This window comes from Emys orbicularis, chromosome 2 (assembly GCF_028017835.1).
Source record: "Emys orbicularis isolate rEmyOrb1 chromosome 2, rEmyOrb1.hap1, whole genome shotgun sequence".
Lineage (NCBI taxonomy): Eukaryota > Metazoa > Chordata > Testudines > Emydidae > Emys > Emys orbicularis.
The window spans coordinates 45,789,376-45,813,829 of NC_088684.1; the positions used below are offsets into that span (position 1 = coordinate 45,789,376).

The 24,454-nt window shown below is 41.5% G+C and overlaps 1 protein-coding gene across 1 annotated transcript in view; it reads right to left on the reverse strand.

Annotated features, from left to right (window-relative positions):
• SLC26A7 (solute carrier family 26 member 7) overlaps positions 1 to 24,454 on the reverse strand; it is a 135,017-nt gene that overhangs the window by 48,019 nt on the left and 62,544 nt on the right. The window contains exons 5-10 of the mRNA XM_065399357.1: positions 22,094 to 22,246; positions 15,002 to 15,084; positions 13,108 to 13,255; positions 10,422 to 10,535; positions 4,210 to 4,287; positions 2,637 to 2,732 (exon numbers count right to left, since the gene is read on the reverse strand). Of these exons, the coding sequence (XP_065255429.1) occupies positions 2,637 to 2,732; positions 4,210 to 4,287; positions 10,422 to 10,535; positions 13,108 to 13,255; positions 15,002 to 15,084; positions 22,094 to 22,246 (672 nt within the window). The remainder of the gene's footprint in view (positions 1 to 2,636; positions 2,733 to 4,209; positions 4,288 to 10,421; positions 10,536 to 13,107; positions 13,256 to 15,001; positions 15,085 to 22,093; positions 22,247 to 24,454) is intronic.

Consider the following 24,454-nt stretch of genomic DNA (forward strand, 5'->3'; position numbering starts at 1 on the left):
GTTCCAAAAGGACAGTTGCTAATTATTTCTAAATGTTTTTAGTGTAGTTCCTATCTTCAAAACACTTAAAAACCTAGGCAATAGACTGTTTTCATTTCCAATATACTGTCAGTTGCTGCTGGGATCCAATACATTCCAAAATCAGCACTAATTGTAGTCACTCATATTACTTGGTCTTGATGTATCTCCTCAAACAATTCTGTTATATAAGAGCAACACTTCTATTTACAAAGGAAGACAATCTTTCAATTTGAATTATACTATCTAGAGCAGGGGTAGGCAACCTATGGCACGTGTGCCGAAGGCAGAACGCGAGCTGATATTCAGTGGCACTCACACTGCCCGGGTCCTGGCAACCAGTCTGGGGGACTCTGCATTTTAATTTAATTTTAAATGAAGCTTCTTAAACATTTTTAAAACCTTCTTTACTTTACATACAACAATAGTTTAGTTATATATTATAGACATATAGAAAGAGACCTTCTAAAAACATTAAAATGTATTACTGGCACGCGAAACTTTAAATTAGAGTGAATAAATGAAGACTCGGCACACTACTTCTGAAAGGTTGCCGACCCCTGTTCTAGAGCAATATTCTTTACCATTTCATTATAAAGACTGAACAGAGGGGATGATACAGCTAGCCAAAGATGAATTATTGTTCTAATATATTCAATAAACAAGAATACAGAGATGGAATCAGCATGGGAATTCTACTGTCCAATACACAAGCCTTCGGTGCCACAAGTACTCCTGTTATTTTTGCGGATACAGACTAACACGGCTGCTACTCTGAAACCTTGGTTCTTTTAGGAACTAACAGAACTACTGACAAGCCTGGCACTGGAATAACCTAAATTATTCTCCTAGGAGACTTCAACACCTATGTTGACAACATCCACATCCCAATGGCTCAGGACCTCATGTCCACAATGGTAAGCATGAGATTCTCCAAGGTACATTCCAGGCATATTCACACAGCTGAATACACTCCTGATTTTATCTTAACATTAGTTGATAACCTGGGTGTGATAACCATGCTCATAGCCTTGTCTGATCTTCACTTCCTCTAAACAGATATCAAAGCTTTCTAACCTTCCCACAAGGGAAAAAGAATCAACCAGGCTAATCTGTCTCTGAAAGATTGAGTCAGGTGAGCGTCCAGAATATCCTGGTAGAAAATACCATCTAGTCATTAGAATAACGTGCTGATGGATTAGTTATAGTCTCCTACCAACTGACATCAATTTACTTGTCCTGACATACAACCTCTCTCCACATCATCCACACAGATCACTTGGGAACTCTGGCAACCAGTGTCAAGTGTGTGAAGGACAGACTAGAATGTGGGTTGTACAACACAGGCCCAGAACTTTACCACTTGCAGCACACACAATTCATAACAGACTTCGCCACACCTGTGGATGAGACCCAGTGATCCTCCTCCTCTGTTACAGTCTGAAAATTATCATCCAGCTGAACTGTCCCTAAAAGTTATCAGTCCAGATTTTTAATGCAACTCCTGTGAAGAGCTTCTGCTATGGCACCTGAGATCCTATTTCCCTGAAGAGACCAGAAGAATCTAAGATGCCTCCCATAAACATAACAAAGGATGCAACCATTAACACTCCTTAACAGAATTACATACAGTGACCACAAACAGGCTTTAAAATGTTTCAAGATATGTCCAAACCAATAGCTATAACATAGAGCCTTGTAAGGAATATTCAACGACTCCCTAAGAGAGGGAAATCTACTGGCCCTCCTGAAACATGACCAATACTCAACAAATCACCACCACCAGTTGACTGAATGTCAGCCATATTTGCTTTGAATATTTGATAGGGGTTCTTTGCTGTGAATACTAGTGTCCTGTTCTGATTTCTATTAGAGTATGACTCTGCATTACTTTTTGTTTCACCAATCTGCTCCATTTAGGGTGACCCAATAGCAGTAAAAAATCAGCACAGGGGTGGGGAGTAATAGGTACCTATATAAGAAAATCCCAAATATCAGGACTGTCCCTATAAAATAGGGACATAGAGTCATCCTAGCTCTATTTCACATTCCTTGCTATGGAGTCTTTTGTTTTAACCAAACAAAATCTGTTTTACTCTGCAAACGGGAAGGTATCAACCATATCCAATACTATTTTCATCTGGATTAAGATCTACGCAACATCATTAGAAGCACACAATATCTGTTTCCACATCTTTTGTACTTTTATTTCTATAGGTCCTGTATAGTTTTCATTCCACGTACCAGGGTAGAATACCAGAATTTTTACACTTCCACAGCAAAACTGTGCTGACTAGCTAACCAAGGGATTTGTATACATACAAAATTGGACATTCTAAATCCATTCTGATTAACCAGGTCTGACTGCATACACTTTTTTGTCTTAAATTATGCTTTATCCTTAATAATTTGCCAAAATTCCATTCCTGTTTCTTATAAAGGCAATTAAAATTTCAAATGCTGCTATTTTGTGATTGAGAAAATAAGCTGGCAGTATATAAAAAACTGGCTTGCACTGGCATATGTGTTCTCAGCCTAAAGCAGTATTAAGGTTTTGTTTAGCAAGCATGTGTTTAAGCCTCTGTCTGGAAAACATCCTTAGGTTACATTTCACTTACCCAATCTATTTTATCCACATTCCAATATTTTTTTAAATCACGGAACTGCATTAGCATTCCCTTTAGACCCACAACAATGATACTTGCTAGAACACACTGAAAAAGAAGCAAAGGGAAAAGACTATTAGGGAACTGCTAGGTAGCAAAATTGGCATTTCCCCCAAATTAGTACTTGATATAACGTAATCCTAGAAATACCAAGGAAAATGCTTCAAAAATGTTCTGAGTACAGATATCAAGGGCACAGGCAAGGCACCAGACCCACTCTCCTCACCCTAACAGACTATGTAGGAGAGGCCCTGGACTGAAGAAGACAGGAACTTCTGGAGAGAAATAGCAGGCCTATCTGCTTTAGTAGCAGCAGGCCCACATTCTATTGCTACCTGGTGAGGTTCTCTGGAGCAAAGGAGCTAGTAACTTCCAGGCACTGATATGATTCCTGCCCTATTAAGCAGCAATTCCACTCCTCACCACCTTCTGCAGAAGGGTCCTGGAGTGGAGAATCCAGAGATTTGGCAGGCAGAGTAAAGGTACCAGGCCAACCCTGCATTAGTCTTTTTAATGTATGGTCTCAGAGCAGGAAGGAGGAGGACAGAATCAAAACAGGAGTAGGAAGGGATAGACTCAAAATATGGAGATAGGAAAGGGGGAATAAGAAAGATTCAAAATAAGGGTAATAGGATAGGGTTAAATAAAAAAGGAAAATAGCAAAAGGCCAAAAAAAACCCACAAACAGGCAAAGGTTAAAATACACACACACACACTCTCTCTCTCTCTCTCTCTCTCTCTAAACAAAGCCACATGGTGCATCCCTTATCCAGTGGCTCAGACTGCAGATTATGTAATTAGACTGCAATCTATTTCAGGCCTGGACCCCATACGTGGAAAACACCTTGCACACCTATGGCAATATATCAACAATAAAGCATAGTAAAAGTAAGACATGGCTGACCCCAAATCCCTAATATGAACATCCTCAAACTTTGGAGAAGTTTGGATCTGAATTTTAGTGGTTTTGGCCTTTCTCTAGTATGATTTGGTGTTAACTTACAATGTTTATGGCTAGATATTTTACATGGCAACACTCTATTTGGTCTATCCACATCTCAGTGCAGATTGATCCATAATTCCTTGTGCAGCAAAACAAGAATAGTTCATAACTTTCTATAATAAAGGTTAGATCACTGGCTACTAGCTTCAATGTGGGACAAATTTATTTGTAAAGTAAAATCACGGAAAACATTCTCTGTGCAGGAAACTTGTGCAACTACTTTGACTTCAGTGGAGCTATGCCAATTTACATGAGCTAGAATTTGGCCCCATATATTTAGACCGATTACAGATCAAAATTAAGTTAATAGAAAATATTTCCCAACACAAAGGAATTGGGGGGTAATCTAAGTATTTTAAGACTTGCAGAGGTGTATTCTCCTCTTTCTATTATGCCATTAACACTGGTGTTTATGGGAGCTATGTATTCATTTTAAAAGGAGAACCATCTTCTATGAAATACATGTATATCTTGTTTGGAAATGTGCAATGAAACTTTAAAAAATAAAAACAAGTACTGTACCATGGGCAGCCAGTATAGCATTGGTCCTATTGCATAGATCACCACAAGTATCAAAATACAAGATATAAGGCAAGCCACCTAAAAACAAACAAACAGGGAAAGCACAATAATGTTATTCAATATTTATAGCCAATTGAAAGTCAGTTGAATTTACTGGGTTTGTCAGAAATGGTCAGAATAACAGAACATTATAAACACAAAAGATAAAGGAGACAGACTACAGATTTTGGCTATCAAATCTGTGGATTGGAACCATGTGCGGATCATTTAAATTTTCACCTCTGGTGGATTTCCTCTAGCCACTAAATGCACGAATATCTGGATCAGATATCAACAATGGGCTTGACTTGATGTCAGATACATAGGCACAAACCACTTGTAAAATCGGCTACTCTAATGGCACATGTGTGTGCAGTAATTTCACGAGATCTGCAGCAATGTATGCCCATTCTGTACTTGTATTTATGGTAACATGCCCTTCATATTGTGTCATTTCACAACAGTTTATCCCTACACTGAACAATGCAATAGTGATATTTGAAGAACTCTAGATCTGTTGGTTGTTTTTGAATAGGAGGAGCTCTTTTCTTCCTTTATTATGAAAAAACATTTCCCTTGTACGATCAGGTATCAACAAAGATTCCTGTATTAGCATTGAAGCATTTTACCTTTGGTTGATGCATCAGTAAATCATAATCCCCAATATCAGAAAGTTAATGTTTTATGCAGGAAACATGAATCGAGGCAAATGCATGTATTATCACATAGTGTTAATCTGGTGGAAAATTACAAAACAAAATAATCCTGTTTAACAGAAGGAATAAAACCTCAAAATTTACTCTAGATCTCAATCAAATCTTCTCCAGGGTTTGGTGATAAATATATGCCCGCTTGCTTTATTATGATACTGATAGTGTGTGTCTTTAATAAAGTTATCAGGGCACACTTTAAGGGATGATTTAACCAAAAATAAAATGTCAGGGAAAAGAGAGGTAAAAGACAGATGCTGATATCTCCTGAGGGAATATTTATCAAGCCTGGGATCCAGGTCTCATTTCTTGCGGTTGCTAGATTAAGGTATCATGAAGAGGAAAATGCTCAGGATCCTACTAAGTCCAAGTAGAGGTTCTTAGAAAACATGAAGACCACTATAGATTCAAATAGGGCTGGTACTAGTCCTTGTGGGGCCCCTTATATCTCTCTCATGACATACGACTTAATCCACTGACTTCTATGCATTCAGAACACCCACTGCCTCTGCTCTGCTTGTTGTTGTCATCAACATTTGTTTGTGACATTCTTCAGCCTCTGCTTGCCACCCCACCTATATGGACCAAGAAACTGGGAAGTCAAACTGAAGTGCACCTTTCCAAGAGGCAGAAGAAGAAAAGAGGTAGAGGAATTTAGTCTGTCATAGCATTGGGGTTAGAGAAGGCCACATACAGAAAATTGGCACTCTAGCTGGCAGGTCAGGTACTACAGTGATGAGCATGATAGAAGAACCTGAATAGAATAGAAAAGGATAGAAGGGCACATATAGCGTAAGGTCCATGCAATAACAGAGCCTACACAGCCACATAGTTGGTGCACAGCTGGTGGTGGAATAGAGCAGTGGTCCCCAAACTGTGGGACATGCCCCCCTAGGGATGGTGTGTAGGAATGTTCAGGGGGGAGCGGCGGGGCCAGGGCCAGCGACCAGGGGTGGTGAGGAGAAAGCGCCACCCAGTCCCGCTCTGCCCCCAGCTCTGATACGTCCCCGCTCCCAGACAGGACCCCAGCTCCTGGCCCCCCACCATGGCCTGGCCACAACTAAGCTCCCAGCCCCGGCCCCTGGCCATGACCCCAGATCCACCCCCAGTCTCAGTCCCTTACCCCTGTCTGCGCCCCCTCCCCTTGGGAGCGCAGCCCCACTCCTAGCCCCAGCTCCTGGAAGTGTCTCCTGAGAGCTGGCCATATGCCTTTGCATGTGATCCAGAACTAAATCACAGACATACAGGGGCACATTCTCTCCTATGTTAGAGTTCTGATTGACAAAGGATAGGGAAGGTATCAGGGAGCCAGGTCGAGCTGACTAATTCTGAGGGCCAACCGTGAGCCTGATGCAATTTAGAGCTGCTCCTCGCATAGGTGCCGACTCCGTGGGTGCTCCAGGGGTCGAGCACCCACTGGGAAAAAATGGTGGGTGCGGACCACCCACCATCAGCCCCCCTATTATCTCACTGCCCACCCACCCCCAGTGCCTCCCACCCACTGGTGGGTCCCAGGGATCAGCATCTTCGCCTCTCTCCCCATGCCTCCCGCCTGCGGCGAACAGGTGTTTCGCGGCATGCAGGAGGCTAGGAGAGAAGTGGGAGGAGTGAGGATGCGGCATGCTCAGGGGAGGGGGAAGAACAGGGCGGGGCCTTGAGGGAAGGTGTGGAGTGGGTTCGGGGTCTGGGTCAGAGCCAGGGGTCCAGCACCCCAGCACTTTGAAAAGTCGGCGCCTGTGGCTCCTGGGTACTTTTAAATTATGCCACTGGCAGAGCGAAGCAAAGCTCCAGTTCACTGTTCCTGCCCTGTGGGAGAGGAGTAGGGCTTGCCAGGGCAGAGGTGTGCCAGCAGGTAGTTCCCCTATGCCAGGGAACTCTCTGCAGGTGACTTACAGAAGGATTTTGGCATCGTTATGCCACCAGACAAGCACAAAGGAGTCGTAACCAATCAAGCCCATGGGAAACATCATGATTTCATTCTATTTATACTTCCCTTCCACCATACAGGCCTTCATGGTCCTCTACAACTTCCTAGAAGATAGCTGGATAAGAGGGAAGGTCCTCATATGTATCAGTAACTGATTAAAAAATAGGAAACAGAGGATTGGAATAAATGGTCAGTTTTCAAAATGGAGAGAGGTAAAGAGTGGTGTCCCACAGGGGTCTGTACTGGGACCAGTACTAGTCAACATATTCATAAATGATCTGTGCAAAGGGGTAAACAATGAAGTGGCAAAATTTGCAGATGATACAAAACTACTCAACACAGTTAAGTCCAAAACAGACTGCAAAGAGTTACAAAGGAATCTCACAAAACTGGGTGACTCAGCAACAAAATGGCAGATGAAATTCAATGCTGATAAGTGCACATTGGAAAACATAATCCCAACTATACATATAAAATGGTGGGGTCTAAATGAGCTGTTACCACTCAAGAAAGAGATCTTGGAGTCATTGTGGATAGTTCTCTGAAAACATCCACCCAATGTGCAGCAGCAGTCTAAAAAGCTAACAGAATGTTGGGAATTATTAAGAAAGGGATAGATAATAAGACAGAAAATATCATATTGCCTTCTATATAAATCCATGGTATGCCCACATCTTGAATACTGCGTACAGATGTAGTTGCCTAATCCCAAAAAAGATACATTGGAATTGGAAAAGGTTCAGAAAAGGGCAACAAAAAGGATTAGGGGTATGGAACGGCTTCCGTATAAGGAGAGGTTAATAAGACTGGGACTTTTCAGCTTGGAAAAGAGACGACTAAGGGGGGATATGATCGAGGTCTATAAAATCATAACTGGTGTGGAGAAAGTAAATAAGGAAGTGTTATATACTCCTCATAATACAAGAACTAGGGGTCACCAAATGAAATTAATAGGCAGCAGGTTTAAAACACACAAAAGGAAGCATTTTTTCACACAACACACAGTCAGTCAGTCTGTGGAACTCCTTGCCTGAGGAGTTGCCATGCCTGTTTTGTGAAGGTCAAGACTATAACAGCATTAAAAAAAAAACTAGATAGGTCCATCAGTGACTATTAGCCAGGATGCGCAGGGATCGTGTCCCTAGCCCAGGGGTGGGCAAACTATGGCCCGCGGGCCACATCCAGCCCGTCCTGCCCAGCCCCCGAGCTCCTAGCCCGGAAGGCTAGCCCCCGGCCCTCCCCTGCTGTCCCACCTCCCACGCAGCCTCAGCTTGCTCGCTCCGCCGCCAGCGCAATGCTCTGGGCGGTGAGGCTGTGAGCTCCTGGAGCAGCACAGTTGCAGAGCCCGGCCTGACCTGGTCTCTGTGCTGTGTGGTGGCGGCGGCGGCAGCGTGGCCCAGCTCCAGCCGGGCGGCGCGGCTATAGCGCTGCCAGCCACCGGTGCTTCAGGCCGAGCGGTAAGGGGGTAGGGAACAGGGGGGCTTGGATAGAGGGCAGGGGAGTTCAGGGTGGTGGTCAGGGGGCAGGGGTGTGGATGGTGGTCGGGGGAGAAACAGGGGGTTGAATGGGGGCAGGGGTCCCGGGGAGCAGTCAGGAAGGGGGGGGGGTTGGATGGGGTGGCAGGGGGCAGTCAGGGGCAGGAGTTCTGGGGGCAGTCAGGGGACAGGGAGAAGGGGGGGTTGGATGGGGCAGGGGTCCCGGGGGGGCCGTCAGGAATGAGAGGAGGGGTTGGATGGGGCGGCGGTGGCCCGGGGACAGTCAGGGGACAGGGAGCGGTGGTGTGTGGATGGGGCAGGGGTTCCAGAGGGGCCGTCAGGGAATTGGGGATTGGATGGGGCGGGAGTCTGGGGGGGGAGGCAGATAGGAGGTGGGGGCCAGGCCACAATCCCCTCCCCTAACCGGCCCTCCATACAATTTACGAAACCCGATGCAGCCCTCAGGCCAAAAAGTTTGCCCGCCCCTGCCCTAGCCTCTGTTTGCCAGAAGCTGGGAATAGGCGACAGGGGATGGATCACGTGATGATTACCTGTTCTGTTCATTCCCTCTGAAGCACCTGGCATTGGCCACTGTGGGAAGACAGGATACTGGGCTAGACCCATACTGGGTCATTGGTCTGACCCAGTATGGCCGTTCTTATGTTCTTATATGCAGGAACTAAAATGAATTCTACAGTGAACTATGGGTCTGAAGCATGGATACAGTGGACCTGGGTGGATAATGGAAAATGATGCTGCATGAGGATGGTGAAGCACTATATGTTGTCAGACTCCGTTACTTGAAACATTCAATAAACAGCGTTAGAACTTTCTTTGAATATTAATGCTTTCTAAAGATGTTTATTGTTTAAATTATTCAGTATAATTTACCTAGCTCACAGGGTATTGTTTGGGTTATCAACAAATATCTGAACAGTGTTTTGGAAATATAAAGACCTAAATAACTTCTAGGTATTATGACAACTTGTACAAAACAAACATGATAGGATCTGAAGGGTTCAGCATAATCTACAAGTCTACACCACGAGTAATAATCTAGCCTCATTTAGGTTATGAACTGCCATTAAGGACAAGCATAGCTTTGCCCCAAAATGGTGTTCATATGGTTGAGTTAACATGATGAGCACAATTAGAAAAGTTATACTTTTGGAACTGTGGTTCTGATCAATCTCAGATTTAGTTCTTGTTATCTGAACTGCTTATTGAAGCTCAAAAACTCAAACAGCTAATATCTGCCCTGGAGAAGCTGAACATGTCATCTCCACAGGCTTGAAATGTACTGTACAATCTGACCACATTGTGACACAATACAAGCACACAGTGACACAGACCTTCAGTGGGCAGATTACAACTTTTTAGGAGTGGCTTTCAAGGCTGATTTTCAAAATAAAGTGAAAATAAACAACTGGAAAAGTTGGATTTAATTAATTTTAGTCACAATCGGATTTATTTATTTAAATCGAATCAAACTAAAGCTAAAGACCAGCTCAACATATAAAGTGAAATCCCTCACACACCACTAGAGGGCCCTTTAGTCATGATGATGATAAATACAAATAAAAATGCAAGATCTTAAGTGTAGTTTCTGCAGTGTATCCACGCAGGGGAGAAACACAAGGATGGAGTTCTGTTTCCCAGACTTGAAAGCTCATAATGAATTAAAATCTAAGTAGATTAATTAATAAATCAACCCCTTTGCTTTTTTAGCATGGCTGTAGCACATAATTGTGATGCCATGCAGATTATTAAAGCTAAAGAGTAGAGTCATGCCTCTCCCCACCTGAGTTATTAAACTAAAATTGTGTATTGGGGATACATGATTGGTTGCTGGGAGGAATGAGGGGTATCCTCCTCTCACTGGCTGATTTTATATGAAGCTTGAAGGAATGGTATTGATAATGGCTTCAGAAGTTGGTTCCTGAGACCACCACATTACAGGTAAACAGAGAACAAGAAAATATAGTGGATACAATCAGTATAATACATGATAAGCAGCACAATAATCTCAGCTTTCTTACCAATTTAAGTCTAAGGAGTTACCTGTGTTTTTGCTCCGGTGCTATATAAAAGTGCAGTACGTCCCATCGCTGCAGCGCTTGGTATGCAAAAGAAAAATGAAGGAATCACATTGCTGAGGCCATGAGCCAAAAGCTCCTGCAAAGTTTTTAAAAAGAATACATTGTTTTATTCTGTTGTTCTGTCATTTCAACATTTCTTGCCAACATGGGAATTCTCTATGTAAATATTAGCAATTATAAAGAACAAACTTTTAGGGAAAAACAGTAACATACAGTGTAAAACATCTTCCAGCACTGTATGCTTTCTCATGACTCTGTTCTAACCTGAATGATCCAGATGCTTAGCTAGATTCAAAAGTAGATCAGGGAGTTATATTGTGTTTGGAGAATAAATGGCATTGCTAGTTATTAGAGATAGGCTCCAACCAGAGATAGGCTCCAACCACAACATTTACATCCAGATCCATTTTGAATAGCCCAAAGTTTGGGGGTATTTAGCTCTGAAGTATGTTCAGGCCAATCTCCACTTTCAATAAGAAATTTTGAAAAAGAATGGCTAATTATCTTCTTTGACAGCAAGTTTTAATGGAGTGGTAGAAATGGTAACTTGCATGTATATGGTATATGGTATCTTTCATGACTAATGTGCTTTATACCTCACCCAGGACAGAAATGCAGCTACCTCTGAGCAAAGACTTAGACATGAAAAGCCTAGTCAGGGTGAGGAAGTCTTCCAAGATCTTGCAAGCTGCATACTGAGGTGAACAGTGTGTTCTAATACAGTGTCTGATTATGGTTCTTCAGCATCAGTGCACTGAGTCAGGGAGAGAGTCTAGGGAGACCCTTTTTCCTCTTCCCCACACACTGAGACCATTAATGGTGCTGGCAATACTCACTGCCCCATAGGTGGCACATCCAGCCACCTGCCTGACCACGTATCCTCCCACCTGAAAACCAGCAAGCTGCTGGAGGGCTCAGCTGTGCATGTGCATGGTACACATTTACTAAAGGCGCAGCAAGGGCTGCAGACTAAGTACCCCTGGAGGCATTATCTTATTAATGCCATTTGCAGCTATAATGCCTGCCTTCCACCATCACTCAGGCCATCTATCTTCTTTCCCCCTTCCCCACAAAATATGGCTTTGTGATATAAGTCAAAACTAATGGAAGATTGTGCGCAGAAATATTTTTTAAAACATGAGCGAATACGACGTTCACACATCCATGTCTCAATGATGTACTGATATAAGAGTTTGCAAAGACATGGGCTGGCCCAACCAAAACTGGGGTGTCCTGCAAAGACATTCAAATTAGTCTCCAGCTACCAGGCTAATCATTCACTGTTCAGCCGTGGCTCATCCACTTCATACTGCTCCGCAATGGGGCGGGAAGGCAAGGTGGCATTTCAGTCCCACAGGCAGACAGAACTAGGAGGGGAACAATTTTCCCATCCTGTGAATATTTTAGAGAGTTCATTTTTACAGTCCTGACTCATGATGAAAAGCCAAAATCTCAAAATAGTTAGCAAGCTGAACAATTTTTTTCCACTTTAGGTCAATCAAAACATTTTCTTTTGATAAGTTCAAAATGTTTTGTTTTGATTCTGACCTTTTTTCTTTTGTTTAACCTTTTTCAGTCTATTTAGCTTACATTTCAAAACAAAAAGTCAGTTTGAACTGGAAAACTGAACATATTTGTTTTGAAAAGGTCAAAATGGAATATTTAGACAATTTTGAAACGTTTTTTCAACATTTTTTGGAGTTGAGAGATTCTGCTAAACTGACCTTGTTTCACGAACAATTTTGGTTTTGACTAACGGACTTTTCTGATGAAAAATGATTAGCTGAAAAATTCCCCATCAGCTCTATCTATGGGACCATATCCAATAGAGAACTTGTCCCTAAGTACATGTATTTCCCACCAACTGCTTAAGTTATTATCTTCCCAGAGCACTCAGCCAACCTGACGTAGCTCCTACGCCACATTCAGCAGCAGAGTGGCATAAGCAGTAAACAGCCCACTGACACTTCAGCCTGTCCCTTGAGGAGTGGAACCCTCAGGACTGACAGCCTCTGCAGCTGAAGGTTTGGAAGGGTTGTCTGAATCAGCACTGCTCCTACTTCTTATAAAGAATTATCCTTTTCTTGAAATGGAACTCATGCTTTGCACAAGCCCCATTTTGTAAGATCAGGTGAGTCTATGGAGCTATAAGTTCCTAGCTCACTCCAGTTACTGCTCTATTTCTTCAGTCTGTGGCCCATGTAGGGTGACCAGACAGCAAATGTGAAAAATCTGGACAGGGGGTGGGGGGGTAATAGGAGCCTATATAAGAAAAAGACCCAAAAATCAGGACTGTCCCTATAAAATCGGGACATCGGGTCACCCTAGGCCCATGTAAAATTCTTCTCTCACTAAGTTGCCTTGGAAGAAGCTGCCTCATGTTACGACATTGAAGACCACACCGAAACCCAAGCTGGCCACTGTTGGTGCCTAATGCAGCATTTCATGGCTTCGGCTGAGGCTTGTGTCCCCTTAGAATCAGTAGCAGCCTCCACAGACTAGGAAGCTTTGCAGAGCTCATTTGGACTGCAATGGGTGTTTACTATTATCATCTGAAGTCCTCATGATAACATATGAAATGCCTCAGTCACCTGCAAAACATCACAGTCATTTTATGATTTGCTGGCAGTGAAAAGAAAATGCTTTACCTGGTTATCATCCACAGAGTATTTGAACTTTTTAGCAGAGCCTTGAGCCAGGGCTAGTGATGCTACATAACCAACTAACGCTACTCCAAAAGCTTCAGTAACTACTTCAGAGAGGATGTTCAGAGATGGGGCTTTCGGTGCTGGTATCCTGTAAAGATAAATACAATCCTTTTTATTGGACTTGATACATGTGTGATAAATCCTGAACCAAAGTTATATTTAATTGGAATGCATACAAGCTTTTTGCCCTAAATGTCACATCATTGCTACCACTTTTTCAGTTGCATCAAACAGTGGTAACAACAGCAGGAGCACTAGTGTAAAAAGGATGCTAGCAGCCACTAGCATTTTCAGAACGATGTAGACCTCCTTTAAAGCACACAGTGCTTAAAATGCCAATTGTAGCCTGTCACCTTGACAATATTAGTGCTCTTTCTGTTGCCAGTGGACAGAACTGGTGGTAGCCACAGTGCCCCCTATCTGAAAGATATATCAATGTTAAATCAGAAATGTATGCCCCAAAACATGTATTTTGCTGACTTAATATGTGGGGGATAGGAGAATGCGATGACTAATAATAATAATAAAGTAACACTTCACAACAATTTAGGAGAGGAAGAATACCATATCCATTTAAAACTGCAGGGGGAAATTTAGACAGCCTGAATGAAACTATCTCAAATGGAATCTGCCATATGTAAAACAATGAACTAGAGAACTGCTAATGGGTCCACATAAATCAGCTCAGCCACTGAAATCTTGTTTCCTCATTTTGTAACATACAACAATTTAATTTAAGCCTCTCAAAGCATTTACTGGTTTATGGAGGTTACGGGCTGCATTTGCATTCTTCAACACTTTCTGCAGCAATTCTTTGTGTGTTATGTAGCACACAATAAGCTTCTTTTAATTAAAGCTGCACAAATACATCTTAACTCTTCATAATACATATTAAAGAGACGCGTTTAGCCTTCTCCAAACCCTGAGTTTAGATACGCGATGCCTAATTTGCCCCCAACAGCTCATATAATTGGCTCTCTCAACAGATCCCAGTGTCTTCTTCCTATTGCTGCAAGTTCCCAATACACACACTGTCTCCTGGGCTTCCCAGAATGCACGGGGCCTATGTCAGATGGGGAAACCCTAGAAGTGGTTGGAAATCTAATGGATAAACTGCTGAGCCCCATTTTTAAATCTTATAAACTGATAATGATCATGAGAAGCAAGCAGTATTCTGGGATCATGGACCCCAATGAAGTAGATTCTCGCTATCTATAAGGTGTTCATCACCATCGTAACTATGGTGCTTCTATATTTGTTAAAACACTATTCAAAAATACATCATTTGGTAACATATTCCTGCAAAAAAAATTATTTCTTAGGAAATTTCCTATTAGACACCAATAGATTACTTGGGAGAGTGGGGGGAGAATGACTTAATATCCCAGTTTAGAAGTAAAAAGAAAAAAAAAACTGAAAAGGTGTGGAAACACTGCTGCAGAAGAAGGGTGCTATCTACCCACCCTCTGTCCATGGCAAGCTCCTCCATAATACCTGGTCTGTGGCAGCACAGAGAGAATTATTTTGGTAGATGTACTGGAGAAGGAGGCCTGGCAGGTTGTGTTGTAGTAGGGGAGAATGTTTTACCACCCAACCTTTCTTATATCCACTGGACATCATTTGTCCTATAAAATAATGAAACAGTCTCCATAGGCACCTGAACTTCTGCATTGCTCAGGATGGTATCAACAAACTTCTCCAGTGAGGGGCTATATTTGAGGGCCAAAATGAGTATTGCAGGTACTCTCCATTTTTATTTTATTTGATCTTTTCATGGACTGTTCTCTAAACATACATACATTTAAAAACCATAAGCAAATAAAGAACACATTACCCTTCTGGAATATGTCCCACAACTTCTAGGCCATACGTGTATTCCATATCAGCACAGTAGCAGCCAATGGATGTAGCAATGATCTATTTAATTCAGTACAGAAATGATGTTAATGTTCTATTTATTAGGTACTCATATTGCTGCAATATCTGAGTGCTTCACAATCTTTAATGTATTTATCTTCACGATACCCCTGTGAGGTAGGGACATGCTATTATCCCCATTATACAGAAAGAGAACTGAGACACAGAGCGGCCTAGTGACTTGCCCACGATCACACAGGAAGTCTGTGGCAGAGCAGAGAATTGAAACCAGATCTCTGCAGTCCCAGGCTAACGTCCAACCACTGGACCATTCTTCTTTCCTAAAGTTGCCTACTAGAGTCCTGAAAGATGCCTCTCTAAATATTCCTTCATAAAGATGCCACTCTAATGTCTTGAAATTTGCATACTTGTTAATAAAAATACCTTTATTTAAGCATTAAGTGCAATATTCTGTTTAGAAAGGGTGAAGGCCATATCCATGGAAAACTATGCAAAAAATATATATCTTGTAAGTTTCGCTACAGGATGCCATAGTATATAGATTATAGCAAAACATGTTGCTGCAACCCACTGAGAGCATAGCTAAGAAAAATCAATGCATACAACCAGAATCTGTAGGGATTATGTAGAGAAAATCTCATACTTCACTAAAATCCAACAAATGTTAAAAAGTTGTACAGAACTGATCCAAAAGAGTACATCTGCAATGTGTTGAGCAATTACTGTAGAATATTGCAGTATTTTTGTACGGGAACATGAACATTTATGGTATTGGAGATTAAAGGAGATTATGGATATTTAAGTATCAGAGGGGTAGCCGTGTTAGTCTGAATCTGTAAAAAGCAACAGAGGGTCCTGTGGCACCTTTAAGACTAACAGAAGTATTGGGAGCATAAGCTTTCGTGGGTAAGAACCTCACTTCTTCAGATGCAAGATCTGAAGAAGTGAGGTTCTTACCCACGAAAGCTTATGCTCCCAATACTTCTGTTAGTCTTAAAGGTGCCACAGGACCCTCTGTTGCTTTTTATGGATATTTAAGTACACATCTGCCAAACATGAACTGCTGCCCCCATGCCCACACCAGTTATAGATGTTCAATTTGTGTCCACGGACCCACTAACATAATGCAGCACAAAACTGTATCCTTCCAAGTGCATGTTAGTATGCAGCCTGTCAATGCCAAAGTCTTTTTTTAACAAATTCTAGTGTTTTGAAGTAGCAACATGCTCATAGACTTTCAGGTCACAAGGGACCATCATGCTCATCTAGTCTGACCTCCTGCACATTGCTGTTTAGGTTGCTTTCTTCTTGGGTACACCTCATGTTTTAAGTTTCAGAGAACTGGAAAACACATGTGCGAACTATTATTTGTATTAAGTATACCCTATGCTCTATAAGTTTTCTTATTCAAATGTGACTGTCCCTCTTCAAATCTGCACACCAAGGGGACAATCCATGCATGGATCTACTTGTGGCTACTAGTAGGGGAGCAGCACCATAATTCCCACCCTCTCAGGACCAGCACATGGTGTTCTGTGGGCATAGGATCTACACAAGTTGGTGGGTCTCTGCACAGTGATGCTAGGAGAAACTCAGTAAGGGGATCTTCACAGAGTTTTCACTCCCCCGCATACATTTTTCTGTGGGTTTTTCAGCCCATTCATGTCCTTTTCCTTTTCAGTTTTTTTTTTTAATCAGTTGCAAAGTGGCTGAAGAATTTCACTGTAACCTGACATGTTGCTGTGTATCTTAGCTTGAATAATAGCATCTCCCTTACGCTGTGGTGGTTTAGGTCTAGTGGTTTATTGCCTGTGCATTCCCACAACTTCCTCCTGACTTCCCCTCTGTCTAACTCCCTTCCTCAAAGTATTTTCACAAGTATCTGATTAGGTCTCTTATGGTTCCTGGGACATGCTATACAAACACTTTTCTGACTGGATAATAGCTCATCCTTTCCTGCTCAGACATGAAATTGCTTCTAGCTTAAGCCTTGTCTATTGTGTACTTCTTACCATTTGGGGGGCATATGCCAGAACATAGTAGTCCCTCAACAAATAAATAGTTAGGTCTTGCAGTGTACATGGGGCCAAGCTATGTTGTAACAATATTTGTAAACCATGCTAGAGTCTCAGGTGTTCTAACACAAAAAGTCTCTGGTCTTACAAGCTGCTGTGTTTCTAGTTCAAACTTCTAAACTAAGTTTGCACCTCTCAGAGGGTTTATATATGTGGCTAAGAGACATAAATATTAAATTCTATCCAATTTGCATTCTTAAGGACACAGCTAAGAGATACAGTCATGGGCGGTTGGTATAATAGGTCAGGGAAGACTAAGGGCATGTCTTCACTACCCGCCGGATCGGCGGGTAGCAATCGATCTATTGGGGATCGACTTATCGCGTCTAGTGAAGACGCGATAAAATCGATCCCTGATCGCTCTGCCGTCGACTCCGGAAATCCACCGCGGCAAGAGGCGGAAGCGGAGTCGACAGCGGCGTGGCAGCGGTCGACTCGCCGCCGTCCTCACAGCCAGGTAAGTCGACCTAAAATACGCAACTTCAGCTACGCTATTCGACCCCCCCTGTAGTGTAGACCTAGCCTAAGACTTCCCTGGCACAGCCGGCGCTGACCCACTGCCAGACACCTGGGCAGTGGTGGCCCCGCCTCTTCCCCTCCCTGCGCCCCTTCCCCAAGGTCCCCACCAGCTGCCTGACTGGTAAGTCTTCCTCCTCTCCTTCACTCCACCCCCCCTCTCCGGAGGTCCCAGCCGCTCGCGGCATCCCTCCTCACTTCCCTTCCCTGTGGGAGCAAGGGACTGAGGAGGGATGTGGCAAGCCAGCGACAGGCAGGAGAGTGAGGAGGCCAGCGGCGGGTGGACGGGCAGGGGAGTGATAAGGCGAGCAGCAGGGGATCTTGCTGTGGGCAAGGGGGTGAGGAGGGGGGCAGCAGGCATGCAGGGGTCTTACAGTGGGCAGGGGGGCTCTGGTGGGGGAGTGAGGAGGTGAGCAGCAGGCGGACGGGGTGTGTGTGTGTGTGTGTGAGAAGGCAAGCGGCAGATGGGGGAGTGAGGAGGGCCCTAGCAAGACAGTGGGTCGGCAGGCAAGCGGGTCTTGCAGTGCGGGGGCGGTAAGGAAGGCTGCAGCGGGTGTGTGGGGGGGTGTCTCCCATGGGCAGGGGGGTGAAGAGGGTCTTGGCAGCAGGGGGGCTGAGTGGAGAGGGAGCCAAGTGGAGGCAAGGCGGGGGTGGAGTCTGGGCAGGGCCAAGGGCGGAAGAGGCGGGACAGGGAGCTAGCCTCCCCCAGGGGAAGCTTCACCCACCACCCATGGAAACAGTATTCTAATTATCTCTCCAGTCCACTATAGCAGAAAATTCAGAGTCCATTTTCATATTAATTTTGAAAAGCACTTACAAACTTCAGTAGGATCTTACAAGAAACCACTTAGCCATATGGAGAAAAAAAGTGTCACTTCTTTCTAGAAACAATATTTTAAAATTATGAAAGCAAAGTGAACGTACAGTCTACATTTGTCTCAAGGACTATGGGTTAAATAGTTACTCTACACAAAAGGATATCTGGGCACAGCTGTGAGAATAACTGACTTTTCTGTCTGCTGGCCTTTCTGAAATATCAAAACAAAAATTCATTTCAGATCAACCCAAAATGAAAATGTTTCAAATGTTTTGGCAAACCAAAGAGTCAGAAAAAAATCAGTTGGGTCTGAACATAAATTTTATTTCAGCTTGAATGAAACAGTTTTGTTTTCAAACTTTCTAAAAACATTTTTAAGTTTCTAAATAAATAATAAATGGAATAATAATAATATTTTTTTAAATAAATGAAACATTGAAATGTTTTATTTTGAAATTGTTAAAATGAAATTATTTTATTTTTTTCAGAATATTTTTTTTGGGGGGGGGGGGGGTTTCCAACTGACATTTTGGCAAAATTGACACAAATTCACAAAATGTTTTGGTTCACCCAAACTTGCATTGTTTGGCAAAAAAAAGTTTCATCCAGCTCTAAGTATGGCAATTCCATCTGCCTGATGAACATAACACCTAGCAAAGGACATAAAGGCCAATAAGAAGAGGTTCTAGAAATACATTAAGAGGAAGAGAAAGCCAAAGGAAAATGTGGTGGGGAAGGAAAGCTAATAACAGACTTTAAGAATGCTGAGGTGTTTAATGACTATTTTGCGTCAGTCTTCACTAAAAAATTTATTGTGACCAGATGCTAAAACACAGTTAATATTAACAACAAGGGGGGAGCAACACAAGCCAGAATAGGGTGAGAACAAATTAAAGAACATTTAGATAAGTTAGACGTATTCAAGTCAGCAGGGCCTGATGAAATTCACCCTAGGGTACTTGAGGAACTTGCTGAAGCAATCTCAGAACCGGAGTATTTGTGGCACCTTACAGACTAACAAATTTATTTGAGCATAAGCTTCCGTGGGCTACAGCTCACTTCATCAGATGCATAAAATGGAACATATAGTAAGGAGATATATATACACATACAGAGAACTTGAAAAGGTGGGAGTAGCCCTACCAACTCTTAAGAGGCTAATTAATTAAGATGAGCAATTATCAGCAGGAGAAAAAAGTCTTTTGTAGTGATAATCAAGATGACCCATTTCAGACAGTTTGACAAGAAGGTGTGAGGATACTTAACATGGGGAAACAGAGTCAATGTGTGTAATGGCTCAGCCATTCCCAGTCTTTATTCAAGCCTAGATTGATGGTATCTAGTTTGCACGATATGCATGGTCAGTACTATTCAATATTTTCATTAATGACTTGAATAATGGACTGAAGAGCATGTTTATAAAATCTGAACATGGCACCAAGCTGGGAGGGGTTGCTAGCACTTTGAAGGACAGGATTAGAATTCAAAAATTGACCTTGATAAATTGGAGAATAGTTTTAAAATCATCGAGATGAAATTCAATACAGACAAGTGCAAAACAGAGTACAAATACACAAATAAAAATGGGGAATAAATGGCTAGGCAGTAGTACTGCTAAAAAGGATTTAGGAGTTATAATGGATCACAAACTGAATACACGTCACCAGTGTGATGCAGTTGTGTAAAAGGCTAACATGGTTCTGGAGTGTATTAATAGGAATGTTGTATCTAAGGGCTTGTCTACACTACTGCTTAAGTCGATGTAACTTACCTCGCTCGGAGGTGTGAAAAAGCCATCCCCTGAGCAACATAAGTTACATTGATTTAAAGCAGTGTCTACACGACACTATGTCAACGGGAGACGCTTTCCCACCAACATAGCTTCCACCTCTCGATGAGGTGGAATAATTATGTCGGGGGAGAGTGCTCTCCCATCGACATAATAGGTCCTCACCAGATGCGCTACATTGGCGCAGATGCATCGATGCCGCTGCGCCAATGTGGCACGATAGTGAAGATAAGCCCTAAGACACAGGAGGTAATTGTCCTGGTCTGCTCAACCCTGATGAGGACTCAGCTGTAGTACTGGGTCCAGTTTTGGACACCACACTTTAAGAAAGATGGAGACAAACTGGAAAGAGTCCAGAGGAGAGCAACAAATATATATACAAGGTTTAGTAAACCTTACTCAGGAGGAAAGGTTAAAGAAATTGGGCATGTGTAGTCTTGAGGAAAGAAGACTGAGGAGGGACCTGGTAAAAGTCTTCAAATATATTAAGGGATGTTATAAAGAGGACAGTGATTAATTGTTCTTCATGTCCACAGACGGCAGGACAAGAATTAATTGGCTTAATCTGCAGCAAGGGAGATTTAGGTTAGTTAGTAGGATAAGTTTTCTAATATAAGGATAGTTAAGTACTGGAATAGGTTACCAAACGAGGTGATGGAGTCCCCATTATTGGAGGTTTTTAAGAATAGGTTAAAGTCACAGTTGGTCTAGGAATACATGGTCCTGCCTCAGTGTAGGGAACAGATGACCCTTCAAAGTTCTTCCCAGCCCTACATTTCTAGGATTCTATATCCTTTGTATTTTTGAGGCTAAGCAAATTAAATTGGGTGGTTCCACAGCCATCAGACATACAGAGAAGTACATACTACCAAGTAACTGGAAACAAACAGTAAACACAACAGGTCACATGCCTGGCATAGTTTGAAATCACATAGTTTTGTGCATACATAGAAGCACAATTATTCTACAGGTTTCTAGATGCTGTGTCATACCAGAGATAGCCTGCAAAAAATCCAGTCAGTTCAGCAGCATACAGAATAGTTAGTAATTAATTCAATGTGATTCCAAATTGGCCCCAGTTCTTTATGAAAAAATACCCCAAATAGTTTGTTATAATGACCTATGCAACGTCAGTTGATTGTGCTTCAGCATTTTGCTTCCTTAGAAAATGTCTCCTTTTGTATGAGAGAGTCCAAAGAAAGCAAAAGTATAAGGTTGATACACTGTGAAGAGCACATGGACTTCAGAATTTTTCTCTCAAAATCTGTTTGCTTTCTGTAAGAGGTTCTGGGGAAAACAGAATCCCAGCTCTGGGTGCAGGGAAATGTCTGAATTACCACTTGACGTTTGAATGTAGAGCACTTACAGCACTGTAGCTAATTTCTATTTAACCTACACCACGTGAAAAGAAAACTGGAAATTATAGAAAATGATAGTTTAGGTACTGATTTTGTCATAAATAAATGTAAAAAACTATGTTTGACTACAGCTAACCAGCATTCGTCTCTTACAGCTTCAGATCAAAAACATACCAATTACATTTTTATTTTTATACTTAAAATTGTTCATATTAACATCTTAGGCCTCATGTTCTTGTATTTACGTAAGAAACAATAAACATATGAAAAATGTTTTATAAATTGAAAACATATGTCACTTCTTTTTTTAATTATTTATCCAAACTGTTTCCTGTTCATACATTAACATACAGCCATGCAAATTAGCTCTACATTTAACAAGTGGCAGGTGTGGCTCTGGGTAGCAATTGACGACATAGTAAGCTTTTGCAGTTTAGTTAAACAACTGCAAGCTTTGAAAGGCAAGAAGTCTGATACTTGATTTCATACTTACCAGAATTAAATCGATGGGAAGAACTACTTTAATTTTTCTTTTAAATTTTTCATTCAGTTCTTTAACAAGAACGAGCACCACCAGGCTTACCAAGGACAGAAGCAAAGCTTCTAATTGAACTGATTTGATGTTTTCAAATATATAGGCATAAATCTACAGTGATAAAAAACAAACAAAACAAAACAGAGATGACAACAGAATTGTATACATGACAAAATGCCACATACTAGAATGCAACCTAATATCTTCAGATGTACAGAACTATTCTCAAAAGCCGAATCAATGCTATAGGAGTTAAGCAATCTGACATACTGGTGTTCACTCAACACTTTGGATGGAAAAAATTCATGGATCTACCATTACAAAAGGACTTCTGCTTGAAACAGTTCTGAAAGTTGTGAATACCTTTACAATAACTTTTTAATACAAACAATACTATACATTTCCACTAACAGAAACACACTTAATAAAGCAAAATTATCCTGGAAGTACAATAGAGCAAATCTTGATGTCCTTACTGAGATTTTATTCAATCCTTATTCATTCAAAACTCCTATGAATTAAATATTTCAATCCTGTCAGTACAGATATGTATGTAATATACTTCACAAGAATGAAAATTTTCCTTAATTCAGACACAACCAGTAAATTTGATTAATCCATTTTAATGATATTTAAAGGAAACATACAATTACCATATCAAATAATTTCACGTTGCCTATCCTGTATCTTGAATGGCTCACTGGCACCATGAAAGCATCCATCCACTCACAGAAGTGAATGGGTGATTATCTGCCATAAATACTGTATTTAAGCTACTGTGAAATGGATAGAACCAGATCTCTGATTCACTAACTCTGAAATCATTGATTACCTCTGGTTTATAATATCTCTAATTGCACCCTGAGATTAACAGGATAAACTGAAGAGGTATGCAGCCCTAACCTGTTCCAAATTTGAGGATCCAGAAGACACACACCTCTGAGATTAAAGTTGATGAAGAAATTTCCAAATCCATTGAAGAGGTTAGAAGATCTGAGGAAAGATAGAGATAACTTCTACAGGATCCTGTCCAGAAAAATAGAGAAAGAAAGAAAATCTACAGTCAAGTTCTTCATGCCTCTGATGTGTAACAACCTATTTGCTAGAGGAACAAAAGTGATAGGAGCATATATAGTACACATCCTTTCTGAAGCCTTAAGGAGAACAAGTTGGGAAAAATCAGAATTCGAGTGGAGGCCTAACAGCCATGTAGGCTGAACTATAAACTGAATATAGAAAGGTAGTTGAGAGGAGGGATGTTTCACTGTTCTGAAGGGAGTCAAGAGTCCTGGATGGTTTGTATGGAAAAGACCATTTGTCTAAGGCTAATGAATCTGAATGTATATCTAACAAGAAGCCCCCATTATTCTTTGACACATACATCTTGTGGGAGGGAGAAAGAAATGAAAGGAGAGAATATGGAAGAAATGTAGGTTGGACACCCAACCAAGTTGTCTTAAAAATTTCCATTTCATGTCACACTTATCCCATATATATCTGTATTACAAGGTGAATAACAAACATGTCTGGAAGAAAGCCATTCAAAAATCCAGAAAATTCATTGGTCCATTATGAGAAAATAGGAAAAAGATAACAATAGGTAACAGAGATTTAGATGACTGACAAAGCTAAAGTATGTTCTGTTTCTTTGAAAAAAAAAGTCTCCAAAAGGAATCCAGAAAGCCTATACAGAAGAAGGAATTGAGGAAATTCTACAGATCTAGGCTGCAATATAAATAATCTCTTATTTATATGCTATAAAACGCAACACAATAAAATAAAGGGAATTGAAGCTCAAATATGAAAAGTCAGGGTGTCTGTTCTAAGGACAACTAAAAATATCCCTAAAATAAATGAAGAGAGAAACCTCCACTTTGTTAGAATGGTGATTAATGAATGCATTTTCAAATGTACTTATGGTGGTAAGAGGACTTCTTGACAGTTTGGGGATTAAACAAAGACATTTAAAACTGGACTGGACAAAGCACTACAAAACTTATCTCAAGGAACAATTCTATCATGGCAGGGGGGTTGACTACACCACCATAGAGGACTTTTCTATTCTAATTTCTATGATTCTGTCATTCTTGGATAGGACTATGGTTTTTTTTTTTAAATGAGCAAGTTTAAAAGCTCCAATTTTTGTTAGATTTTAGGAATATTTCAGTTTTCCATTATGGAAAACAATCACAAGAAAAACATGACAATGGGAAAGAAAAGAAACCTGTTGATAGTTCACAAGGAGAAAAAATACTGGAACCCAGGCCAGGATAACAACAAACATATTTCAGTGGGAATGTTTCTCAGAGCCTGGAAAAA